The 11,669-nt window shown below is 40.5% G+C and overlaps 1 protein-coding gene across 2 annotated transcripts; it reads right to left on the reverse strand.

Annotated features, from left to right (window-relative positions):
• Positions 1-629: 629 nt before the first annotated feature.
• Positions 630-11,564, reverse strand: glipr1a (GLI pathogenesis-related 1a). Of its 2 annotated transcripts, none has more exons than XM_080887516.1 (6): positions 6,656-11,564; positions 5,838-6,065; positions 5,594-5,706; positions 3,523-3,608; positions 2,280-2,306; positions 630-2,111 (listed from the first exon to the last, which is right to left on the reverse strand). In XM_080887516.1, exons 1-6 carry the CDS (start codon positions 6,824-6,826, stop codon positions 1,960-1,962), a joined length of 777 nt encoding a protein of 258 aa, XP_080743642.1. In that variant the 5' UTR covers positions 6,827-11,564; the 3' UTR covers positions 630-1,959. The 2 variants fall into 2 exon arrangements, with proteins under 2 accessions (XP_080743642.1, XP_080743641.1); XM_080887515.1 differs by having other exon boundaries at positions 5,817-6,065.
• Positions 11,565-11,669: the final 105 nt, after the last annotated feature.

The following is an 11,669-nucleotide window of genomic DNA, read 5'->3' on the forward strand; positions in this document are numbered from 1 at the left end:
AAGTCACTGTCAGACTCTGAATTTTCAGAAATGTGAAATATTCTGAAACCTCTTTGTCAACATCATCATCAGAAGCCTCTCTCTCTTCCAAAATCAACTGGATGGCCCTCGCAGCAGATAATCTTTTGCCATCTTGATCAGTTGTGATAAAGAACCACACTGGCAAAGTCTTATTTATAGTATTATGCCCCTAATTTGCAGGAGGGACAGGGAATGAGAAAATAAAATTTGGATCCCTCGAGAAAGAGGGTAAAATGTGCGGGAATGTAAGAGCAGACGGTGTTGATAGTTGAATTTTCAACAATGTTGCAACTTTGTGCGGAGCAGGAGGGGAAGAAAACACTATCAGCAGCACCAGAAAGGAGGAGGACAGAGTGTGGGAACACAGGACCTACACTTTCAACACTTTTATTAGACCTGGGTCCAGTGGACCCGAACACCTTGTATGTAATGTAAATGCGTGGGGGGAGGTACAGTATGCGGTCATCGAAAAATTTTTCAGATTTATGTTCTTCACAGAAAATAAGCCAAAGCCAATGAATTTCAGGTTGAAAAAATAATTAATTGTTTCATTTTTCTTTTGAAAAAAAGTGAAAACGGGTCTCACAGACCCGAACACCATACAAGGGTTAAAAGAACTAGGTCTTGTTTTCTTACATTTCCCTTAATTTCCATTTTTGCTGTGTTACCATAGATGCCCAGTCTCCAAAACCTTAAAGAAATACACCCATTATTAGGCACACCTTTCAAGGCCTGGGTTGGACCCTTTTTGCCTTCTGAAGTGCTTTCTTTGATTTGCACTATAATGGGAATAAGGCATTCCAATCACTTCCATGGCTACAGGTGTATTAAGTCAAGTATCTGGGCATGCAGATTGCTTCTACCTGTATTTGTGAAAGAATGGATTGCTCTCAGGAATGCTATGCTCCTAAATATTTCACAGTAAACTGTTGATTGGTATTACATCAAAGTGGCGAGGCGCAGAGTACGCAGAGATCACCATCTTTCTTTAGAGTCGATCACTACAGACATTTTCATGGCCCCAACTTTGTGGGAGCAGTTTAGGGACTGTTCCAACATGACTGTGCATCAGTGCACAAAGCAAGGTCCAGAAAGACCTGGACAAGCAAATGAGGTGTGAGTAAACTTGACTTGAGTCTTGACCTCAGTCCAACAGAAAACCTTTGGGATGAATTAGCAACAGCGAGCCACGCCTTCCCATCCAACATCAGTGTCTGACCTCACAAATGGGCTTCTGGAAGAATGGCCACAAATTCCCATTTAAAATAAAACTCCTTAACCTTGTGGAAAGCCTTCCTAGAAGAGTTGAACCCAGGCTTACTGCTCTCTGGCTATAAGCCATATGGTCGCCTGTTCCCCCACTGAGCCTAACTGTGCCCCCCACTCTGCAGCTGGATGTCACTCAAGTCTCAAGTTCATATGTGTGTGAAAGCAGATGAGCGAATACTTTTGGGAGTATCGTGGACGTTAACCACGTGCTGGACCACCTAGTGACCACAGATCTTGGTCCTTGGACATGACAGCATCACACAGTTGCTTGTCTGTACATGAATGGTGCAAATCCCCCATTCTGCTCTTACTGGAGCCCAACTGATACAAGGTTTGTGTTGTGCATTAAAAAATGCTCTTATGCACGCCCCAGTTTGAACGCGTGGCCGAGTCACTGTTGTCATCAGCTCGTAGCGGTCTGGCCATTCATCTCTGGCCTGACCACCTTAAACGTGCTGTCAAATGAAAGATTACTTTTGAGCACTGACTTTGTTGTTGGTGCTATAATGTGAGACTGATAGTGGAGTTGATAGTTGATAATAATTAAGCAGAGATAAAAGTAATTTTATTAATTTTCATACATGTTACATTTGTGGGCCTAAGCCTCACATGGACAGAATAATTTGCTTAATGTCTAAAGGAAATCAGTGTTGCTCAGGCCAAGCTGCTTTATTCATAGCAGAATGCATCAGGGTAGAAGTAGTGGACTACATACGCTGTAATGAAAGTGAAGCTGAGGGCAACCGGCCGAGCGATCAGAACGCTGACAGAGCTAGAGCTGCTGGTATCCGAGGTGTCCCAGTCTGGGCTCCAGTTGTAGCCTGGAAATGCAAAAATGGTTTTTATGACAAATTCTGAGTGCAGTGGAATGTGCTGCTTACTTCATTACTACACACTGACAAACTTCAGCTGTGGACTTTTAAAGCCATGTGAGCTACACCTTACCCTTCACTGCTATTATTTTTTGGCTTAATCACCATCAGACTTACTTTTCTGTGAATCACGTTCAGGACTACCTGCAACAACATTAAGACACAAGAGAACAAGGTGACATTTTTTAAGATGTAAACGCACAGCTCAATGACTGTGAGTAATAACTGTATTTTACCGCATTCATTAATCCTTAATCATCCAAGTAGCATACAGGCTACTTGGACTTATAATAGGAAAAAAAAGTAATTTTCTCTCGAGCCCAAAATAGATAGATAAAAAGATAATCATGGTGGAAGATTAGGTGCTCCCCGTCATTCATTCATTAATCCTTAATCATCCAAGTAGCATACAGGCTACTTGGACCTATTTAGTGACTTTGGTTATAAAATAATAGGAAAAAAATGTAATTTTCTCTCGAGCCCAAAATAGTTGAGGAGTTGCAGAAATGTGAAGCAAAACCTGGGCGGAGCGGAGTTCCCTGTCTCTGTTCAGACGCTACCCTGTGATTGCCTTGTGCTAAAGTGAACATCACCATGAAGCTTGTTGTCTCTTTTTTCTGAAACCATTTGAATTTTGCAACGGTAACCAAGTTACGGTCATTTAAAGAGAGGATGTAAAACGGACCTCATGGTTCATGGTAAAAAGATAAGGGGGTTAGTCATGGTGGAAGATTAGGTGCTCCCCGTCCTCCACCTGCTTCCTTCTTTTTGTTTGGTCTTTTATAAGTTTGTCCTACACCAGCTTTTATGTCATACCTTTTCTCTTTTTAGTTTCAGGGGATACATGCAGTCCAAGTGGGGTTTTATATTATTATTAAATACTTTAAAAATGTTTAAAACCAGTGTCACTTCCAAGAAAACACTGACTTTTTTGGCCTCCTTTAGTCAGAATTCTGCTTTTTTGATGAAGGGATGAGAGTTTTTCTCTTGGAGCTCCTTCACACCACCCTAAATGTGTTTTCCTATAACAGAGGGCCTGGGCAGCATGCACGGTGAACATTCCAGGTTGCAGATTACAACCCGCAGACAGCAAGCATGAACTTGTTTATTTACAATGATTCACATTCGCTGACACAGGACACGATTCATGAATCCTGTAGGTTTGTGAAAATGACAGCAAGAACATTACTGTGCAAATGTCAGTTAATGAGGCCCACTGTGTTAAAGAGTTAATATCCATGCTGATTTCTAATCAGAATTTTCACATCTTTAAAATGAGCTGGGCTGAAATTTGAACTTGTGGTTTGATTGAAGATAAGCAGCAACTTTTCACACTGAACCAGAGACACTTGATACTTACGACAGAGTTTATTCTCACAAGTGCCACTGCACCTCAAGCAGGCTCCCCCCTCAGATGCATATGGGTGCTGTCCGATTATATTACCCCTGTAAAAGAAAAGAAACAGAGGCTCAGTCACCTCACCACATAGGTGGAAAATTTCTGGAATTATCTTCACTTCCCCTTATCATCTTACCTCCGCCTCCCACGTTATCACACACACACACATCTGCTTGCTTCAACATAGGGTCATTTTAAAGATGACGTTTCTTTCTTTCATTGTTATTGTCAAAAGATCCCAGAAAAACATATAAATCAGTGATATTAATTTGTTTCTCAGTACTTTCTGCTTATAGTAACCTCTTTATACCACAAAAAAGGTTAGGGGAGAAGGACAGGATAAAAGTGAAGGTATGGAAAAGAGCCAAAGATTATTAATAACTTAACACACAGTGGGTTCGTTCCAACAGTCCATGCTGCTTAGGGAGGGTCCTAAAAGTGAGAGAAGTGACCTGTGAGTATCTGTGTGGCATCCATACTAAGAGCTGTTCCAATTCTGGAGCTGCAAACATCCTTGCTAAAAACATGCTTCCTTTAGCATAGGATACACTGGACCTTTATGAAAGGGGAGGAGAAAACACTGTCCCATAATTAATTGTGGCCATTCATAAAAACAACAGACATTATTTTTAAAAAAGTGTCTCAGATCATTGTAACTGCACCCTTGCTCCCTTTTTTAGTTCATTCACTTCTCATTAGTACATGAGGATCTGCCTGGCCCAGGCAGACTGGCCCTAAACTTTCCTTAGTCTTTAAAATTTCGCCTTTGAATCATACTGAATGATATTTTTTACAGACTATTTTCGTTTGTATGACTTCCATAAAACAACGGGGTTAGAACACATTGTCCCAGGTAAGATTTTGTAGTCTGCAAACAGGAGTTTCAGAACGGCAGACATCCAGCATCACATTGTTAGGGAGAGACCATAGCTGGACTGGCCATCGGCCCACCAGGCATCTGCCCGGTGGGCCAATGGTGATTTTTAGTTTTTATGGGCCGATGATTTTTTTGGGAGGGTTTTTTTGTGACGGTATAAACAATGAAAGGTGTTGGATTGTCCAGATGCTGACCGGTGTGTAAAAATAACTCAGTTGTTTGGTGGTGGCTATGGCGGAGCTTCCACAGAGGCCAGCAGGTGGATGAGGGAAAGGTTAGGCAGGAGGAGCAGAGACCCGAGGTGGCCGCCAGTCCGAGCGTCAGGTGAACTGAACTTCAGGTAAGAAGTTATGACTAGGGATGGGTACCGTATCCAGTGCCATTGTGGCACCGCTTCTGACATAAACGGTAGTAACCAGACCGAAAAGCAGCGCACATTTTGGTGCTTTATTTCGGTGCTTTTTTTTCCCTGAGATGTCACACACTTTGAATTCTAGCCAATCATTTTACCTTTTCAAGGATAGTAGGCGGGCCCAAGTACGTACATTCTTTTAGAGCAGAGCTACAGATTAAAAATGCCCAAGGCGAAGCAGTCAAAAGTCTGGCTGTACTCCACAGCAAAAGATGCAAACTCAGCAGCAACAAGTGCTTTAAGCTGACACTGTGCAAAGGAGGTAACTTTTCATAAGGTTTTTGAGATAAGACGGGGCCAGGGAGCCAATGACAAGAAGCCAGTATGGGAGAGATATGCTCAGTCTTTCTACTCCAGGCCTCGAGGGCCGGTGTCCTGCAGGTCTTAGATGTGTCCTTGATCCATCACAGCTGATTTAAATGGCTAAATGGCCTCCTCAACATGTCTTGCAGTTCTCCAGAGGCCTGGTAACGAACGAACCATTTGATTCAGGTGTGTTGACCCAGGGTGAGATCTAAAACCTGCAGGACACCGGCCCTCGAGGCCTGGAGTTTCCACCCTGGCTCTAGTTCCTGTGGGTACTCTCACAGCAGCATTTTGGATGAGTTGACTGCGGCATAACACATACGTATAAACAAATTCCTTTTTTCACATGACACTCAGGGCAGCCCAGAATAACCTGCTGAGACAAAAGTTTTCATTTGCTAATTTCACTGTGTTATTTAAACATGTTTTCAACTTACGCTGTGGCATAGTTGCATACAAAGAGGACACCTTTTTTATTAGTGAAGTGCTTGATGCCATCTGGGCACAGCTGTACTGCACATCCAACTTTGTAGGTGCTGGCCCACACAACCTGCAAAGACCAAAGAGGTTAAAGTGTCACATGCAGAAAAATATAAAAATCATGGTTAAATTTTTCTCTTTTTTTCTCCACATTATGCATGCAGTAGAAAGGTCACATACCTGTGTGTAGTGGCCACAAACCTTATTGCAGCTGTTCTTTTGGTAGCTGTAGTCTTTTACTTCATCCACCCATCTCTTTATGGCTTTTGCTGTATTAAATTGTGATGGTGGATAGGCTGTCCATATGTTTTCTCCCACAGAGAGAAAGATAGGGTGCACGCGGGAAGCATCTTTGAGGTAAATGTTGTGATCAAATATACAGCGCTTTGCCCACGCTTTTGCAGTAATGGCTAAGGCCTCATCCCACGTCTGGATAAGCAGATACAGAAGATTTGAAGCATTAGACCTCATCTTTTGTTAATTCAGTTTTTTCTAACACGCTAGTTTCATTTTCGTGCATACACATTTCTGACTTCAGTCAGTACATTATTTGTGATACACAAGCAGAAGTAAAAAGTCAAATGGCTGAGTCGACTTCCAAACTTGTGGCGAGGTTTTTGCCACAACATTTGCAGTGCACTTTAGCCATGCCAGAAAGGCAGTTTGAGTGCAATCTATTGCACAGTTTTGTTGTCACCGAACTGTTCTTTATTTCTTTACTTACCGAAGATCTTTTCTATCTGTGACTATCGGTGGCTTTGTCTGTCTTTTATATTACTTCCTCTGACTTCTGCTTAATAACGTCAAGTCTGCTTTGTGAATGTGTTGCATGAAGCTTTGTACAACTGTACATGCTTTAATAACTTTCTTTCCCTCACCTCCTCATTCCCAACAAAGTCTGCAGACAGATCACAGAAGACATGAACAAGTCATTTTTTTCTATCACTGCTTACTCACTGTGATTTTATTACTGCTTTCCGGAACTAGAGAGAGGAAACAAACGCCATTTCTTCACGTACCATGTACAGCATGTCGGTAGCAGGGGGACTGACAGATGACCGCGCCAAGTTGTGCTCCTTCACACATTCCTCAATGAACTTCAAATCACTGATTTCTGGCAGTGAAATCGAGCGCACACCAGAATCCAGGATAATGCAGGCCCACAGCAACCTCTCCACTGCACTCGCCATGCTCCAGATCAGTAAAGTGAAACAAGCTAAAGCGGTGATGTTGTGGTTTGTTGTCGCTTTGACATCTGTCAAGTTGCTGCAGGAAATTACACTTTGAAGAGGAACAGGATGTTCTTACAACACCTAAGAAACCAAAACATGTTCAGAATGGTTCATGTATACATACATAAAGAATCTGCTAAACTGAGATAAAACAGAGATGTGGCTCATTTATGCTTCTTCTCGCCTTTTTGAAGTCTGAATTTGTTACTTTCTCTGAATATTTGCCTAGTTATCCTGACATGTTCAGACAAGATCTGGCCTGTGTGCCATGTTTACATTTTTTTTTCTTTCTTTCTAGAAAAAATAGTGATGTAAGAAAAAAAAATTTCCCCATCAGCATCTGCATAGTCGGTTCCTTCTCCAGCTCGGCCTGTTATCTTAGAACGTTTCTTACCCATCTCACTACCAGAGCTGGTAAAAGTAGTTTTCAATGAAAGCATCGTCCTGTTCACTTGACATTTTACCTGCATCGTTATTCAAAAATGTCTTCCAGTCTATCGGCCCCTGTGTGCTCACCATAATTGACACTTCACCGGTGTCTGGTAAAGTCCCTGCTTATTTTAAAAAATGCTGCCAAATGCTTACAGGCCAATCTCAAAAATACCGTCAAACCCAATATCCTTGACAAATTTCAGTCTGGCTTTTGCAGAGGTCATTCTACTGAAACAGCCTTTCTTAGAGTCTTCAGTCTAACATGCAGGAAAATGTTCTGTTCTCCTGATGTTGGACCTCACGTCGGCCTTTGTGACCGTTAACCATCACATTCAGCTTGAGAGGCTGAAATATTGGGTCGGTGTATCTGGATCTGCCTTAGAGTGGTTCTCCTCGTATCTGTCTGAACGATATTTTTCTGTGGCAGTTTCTCGGTACAGGTCATCTTCCACTTCTCTCACCTAGGGTGTGCCACAAGGTTCTGTGCCGGGGCCTTTATTGTTTTTAATATATCCACTTCCTCTCCAGCATATTTTGAGGCGTTTTGAGGACATTTGTTGCCACTGCGACGCAGATGATATCCAGTTATACATTTCTTTTAAACCCCAAGATGTTTCTAAGCTGCAGATTCTAAATGTGTGCTTAGAATCCATCAAAGGTCGGATGGCCAACAACTTCCTCCAACTTCATGAAGGAAAGACTGAAGTCCTTGTATGTGCTCCTGACAGACATGTACCTGACATAATGAATGCTCTTGGTCCTCTTTCAACATTTGTGAAATCATCTATCAGGAACCTAGAGGTAACTTTTGACCCAGATCTCACTCTGGATGTTCACGTTAAATCTCTGGTTCAGTCCTGCTTTTATAATTTAAGAAACGTTTCTAAATGAAGTCCTATTGTATCTCGTACTGAACTGGAGATTGTTGTCCATGCATTCATTTCATCACGATTGGGCTACTGTAATTCCCTCTTTACATGTCTAACAAGGACTCCCTGGAGCGACAGATTGTCCAAAAGGCTGCAGCAAGGCTTCTGACCAAAACATCTAAGTACTCTCATGTGACACCGTTGCTAACACAGCTGCTTTGGCTCCCCATCGAATTCAGAGTCCATTTTAAGATTCTGGTTCTGACCTTTAGAGCTCTTCATGGACAAGCGCCAGCCTACATCACTGAACTTTCACAGCCCTATGTCCCCAGCAGGTCTCTGAGGTCATGTGATCAGGGACTACTGGTTATTCAGCCTACAAGGCAGAGAACTAATCAATCAAAAATCAATCAAAATGTATTTATATAGCACATTTTAAAGACTGAAGTACACCAAAGTGCTTTCCAGTAAAATCATGATACAGATAAAAAGTCACAATATAAAATATAAATTACAGATATAAATAAAATAAATAAAATATAAAATAATTACATAATCTAAATGCAAAGCCAGATGTAAATTACCCTAATTAGCCTTGGATGCCAGGTTAAACAAATACGCTTTTAGACGTGATTTAAAAGACTGAATGGAATCTGATGCGCGAATATGAAGAGGAAGAATATTCCATAACCTGGGTGCGGCAACGGCAAAGGCACGGCCTCCTCTGGTCTTCAGCCGAGACCTAGGTTGCACTAAGAGCAGTTGGCCCGATGATCTTAGTGCTCTCTGAGGGCTACAGACAGAGGAGATCAGCTAGGTAGTCAGGTGCCATATTGTTTAGGATTTTATAAGTAAACAATAAAATTTTAAAATCAATTCGGTATTTAATAGGAAGCCAATGTAAGTTGGCCAGAACAGGGGTGATAGAATCTGTCACCCCTGTTCTGGGGTGATAGATTAAGGGAGACACAGCTTTTGCCACTGTGGCTCCCAGACTGTGGAACTCTCTCCCACTGAGCTTAAGATCTGTGGACAACTAAAAAAAACAACTAAAAACACGTCTTTTTAGAATTGCATTTTGTTAACTTCTGTCTGTTTTTGTTTTATACTTTGTCATCCCTGTGTGAAGCACTTTGTGATCTTTTTATCTAGAAAGGTGCCATATAAATACAGTTTTACTTACTTACATTCTCCATCGACACAAACAGTCCCAGCAAAGAAGTACACACACAATATCAGTAAAATGTCAGAACTCGGGTATTAAAAACATTTCATTCCAATGATTAAATTCTCATTCGACTTTTCTAATTATATTTTATTAGACTAATGTTTGATTATATTTTGATTAAATTTAAGCAGCTGAAGTATTAGCAAAATCACACACAGAAACCCTCCATAGCACTCACTTTAATCATAAAAGGGTGGCTTTTAAGACCTTTTACATCTTAAGTTGGGGAGACATTTTCTCTTAATCTCACCTCTTGAAACGTAACTTTGTGATGTTGAAATGTTGCATGACAATACTGGTACTTTTGTTCTGGATAAAAAGGTTAGCTTGTAGTACTGTGGTGATTTCAGAGTGAAGCCCTGTGTTGGTTTGGTGCTCATGGTAAGTGTCAGATTACATCAAGATTAATTTGCATTTAATGATGATGGTAAATTAACTGAATTGCACCTTTATACCAGCTGTATACAGAAAACTTACTGGAGCACACAATAGAAATGATTATGAGTCATGATTCTTTTCCCTATGTTGAGCTACTTGGGTTTTTAGGGATCTTAATTTAAAGTCACCGTCTACGATGTAATCAACAGAAAATGGTTATTTTTTTCAAATTCTGCTTTACTGCTTGTGTCCTACATAATAGATTCAAGCTGAGTACATTCATTAGAATTAGAATTTCAATTTGCATTCTTATGTACTAATATTATTTTATTATAATATTAATATAGCACAAGGCTGAGTTACCCTTGCATAAAAACAGCTGGTGTAAAACCGTCCTTCAAGGAGCAAAGAGCAAACTTACTTACTTTGAGTAAAATTCAGAGCCTGTGCTTTTGTTACATTTACTTGTTTAGGACATTATCACAATTAAGATTTTTAATCTTAAAAATTTCAGTTCTTTGGACTTCTGTACAACTGCTAAGCTGAAGATAAAGCATCATCTTCACTTAGGCTTCACTGTCATTGAAACCTCTTCAGTACAGCGATACAATGGCACCATCTCCTAAAAGTGTTGCACATACAGCATTGTCTCAGAGGTATTTCTTCAGCGCATACCCACGTTGGAAGAAAGATGTGAACAATTTGGAATTTCTGAATTTATAACTAAAAATGTGGTCCATCTTCACAAAGTAGAAACAAACTCAATCTGACTAAACTAATGCAAACATTGAAACTTTTCAGATCTTTATTGAAAACAGTGAGCAAACCCTTACAGTACCAGCTGGGATGCACCTGAGTGGTGCTTTCAATTGTTAACTTCAGTATTTACTTCCTCTGTGTATCTCTTAAAAGCTTACTCCCTCAAAAATGCACAAAGAAGTCCTACTATTCCCCAAAAGTTGACTCTGTTCATGTGGACGTAGCGTTTGTAGTGTTCGTCACTTGGATGAAGTCTCTTTAAAGAGAGGAGTTTCTTCCCAGCATTGTCAAATGCTTGCTTGGCATTGGTAGAGGGGTAATATTGTATAGTCTGTATTTTCCAATATAAAGCACCCAGAGCAAACTGCTGTGGTGATTTTTACAATCAATGCAAAAGACTATTGTGTTGATCCATTTGCAAAAGCACAAATTGAGTAAATTCAGGACGACTCATTGTGGCAAGTATTCTGTAAAGATCATAACAGAAGCACAATGTGTAGTCCCCCCCAAAGGACAGCAGGACTTCTACAACTTATGAGAATTTGTAGAACAAAAGCACTGAAGCAAAAGCAGAATGAAAAATGAATCGAAACATCCCAAAAGTATCGTTTTGTTGATGTTCCCTAAACCCTGCTTGTCACTGACGACTCTTATGCAGCTACGGAAAGCATGAATTCGGTTGTGGTTCTTACTGATGTCAAAAGTGTTTTAGTGTTATTAGTTTAGTTCTTTAACTTAACTGAAATTTTATTATTTTTTTTGAGTAATCCACAAAAAAAGATAAATAAATAAATAAAAACTGAGCAATTCCAAAGACTAAATTCTTTATAGCTGGACTAACTGCACTATTTCAGCAGGTTATTTAACAACACACCAGAAATGTTGGTTTAGTAACGGTAAAGAGTAACGATAGTAAAGAAAAAACTCCGATGCTACTGTGTGAACATCCATGGTTTTCTTAAATCAGTTTCAAAAAACCTCACAAAAACAAATCCAACATGACTAAAAGCTCCTCCTCTCCCACTTTACATTACATATGTAACATTACAGTCGATCTACAAGACCTCTGATCTCGTTTCCATTCACAGTCTATGTACAACGCAGGCAGACAGAAAGGGACTCTTCTTGCCCAGAG

The sequence above is a fragment of the Rhamphochromis sp. 'chilingali' genome (assembly GCF_963969265.1).
Source record: "Rhamphochromis sp. 'chilingali' genome assembly, chromosome: 7".
Lineage (NCBI taxonomy): Eukaryota > Metazoa > Chordata > Actinopteri > Cichliformes > Cichlidae > Rhamphochromis > Rhamphochromis sp. 'chilingali'.

What these genes read in the sequence shown, in the direction of transcription:
- glipr1a (XM_080887515.1), bottom strand. Translation starts at nt 6,826, where the DNA reads ATGGCGAGTGCAGTGGAGAGGTTGCTGTGGGCCTGCATTATCCTGGAT. An exon ending in CTACCGACATGCTGTACATG is followed by an intron (nt 6,066 to 6,655) that starts GTACGTGAAGAA and finishes CTGCTTATCCAG; the next exon opens with ACGTGGGATGAGGCCTTAGC. An exon ending in TTTGTGGCCACTACACACAG is followed by an intron (nt 5,707 to 5,816) that starts GTATGTGACCTT and finishes TGGTCTTTGCAG; the next exon opens with GTTGTGTGGGCCAGCACCTA.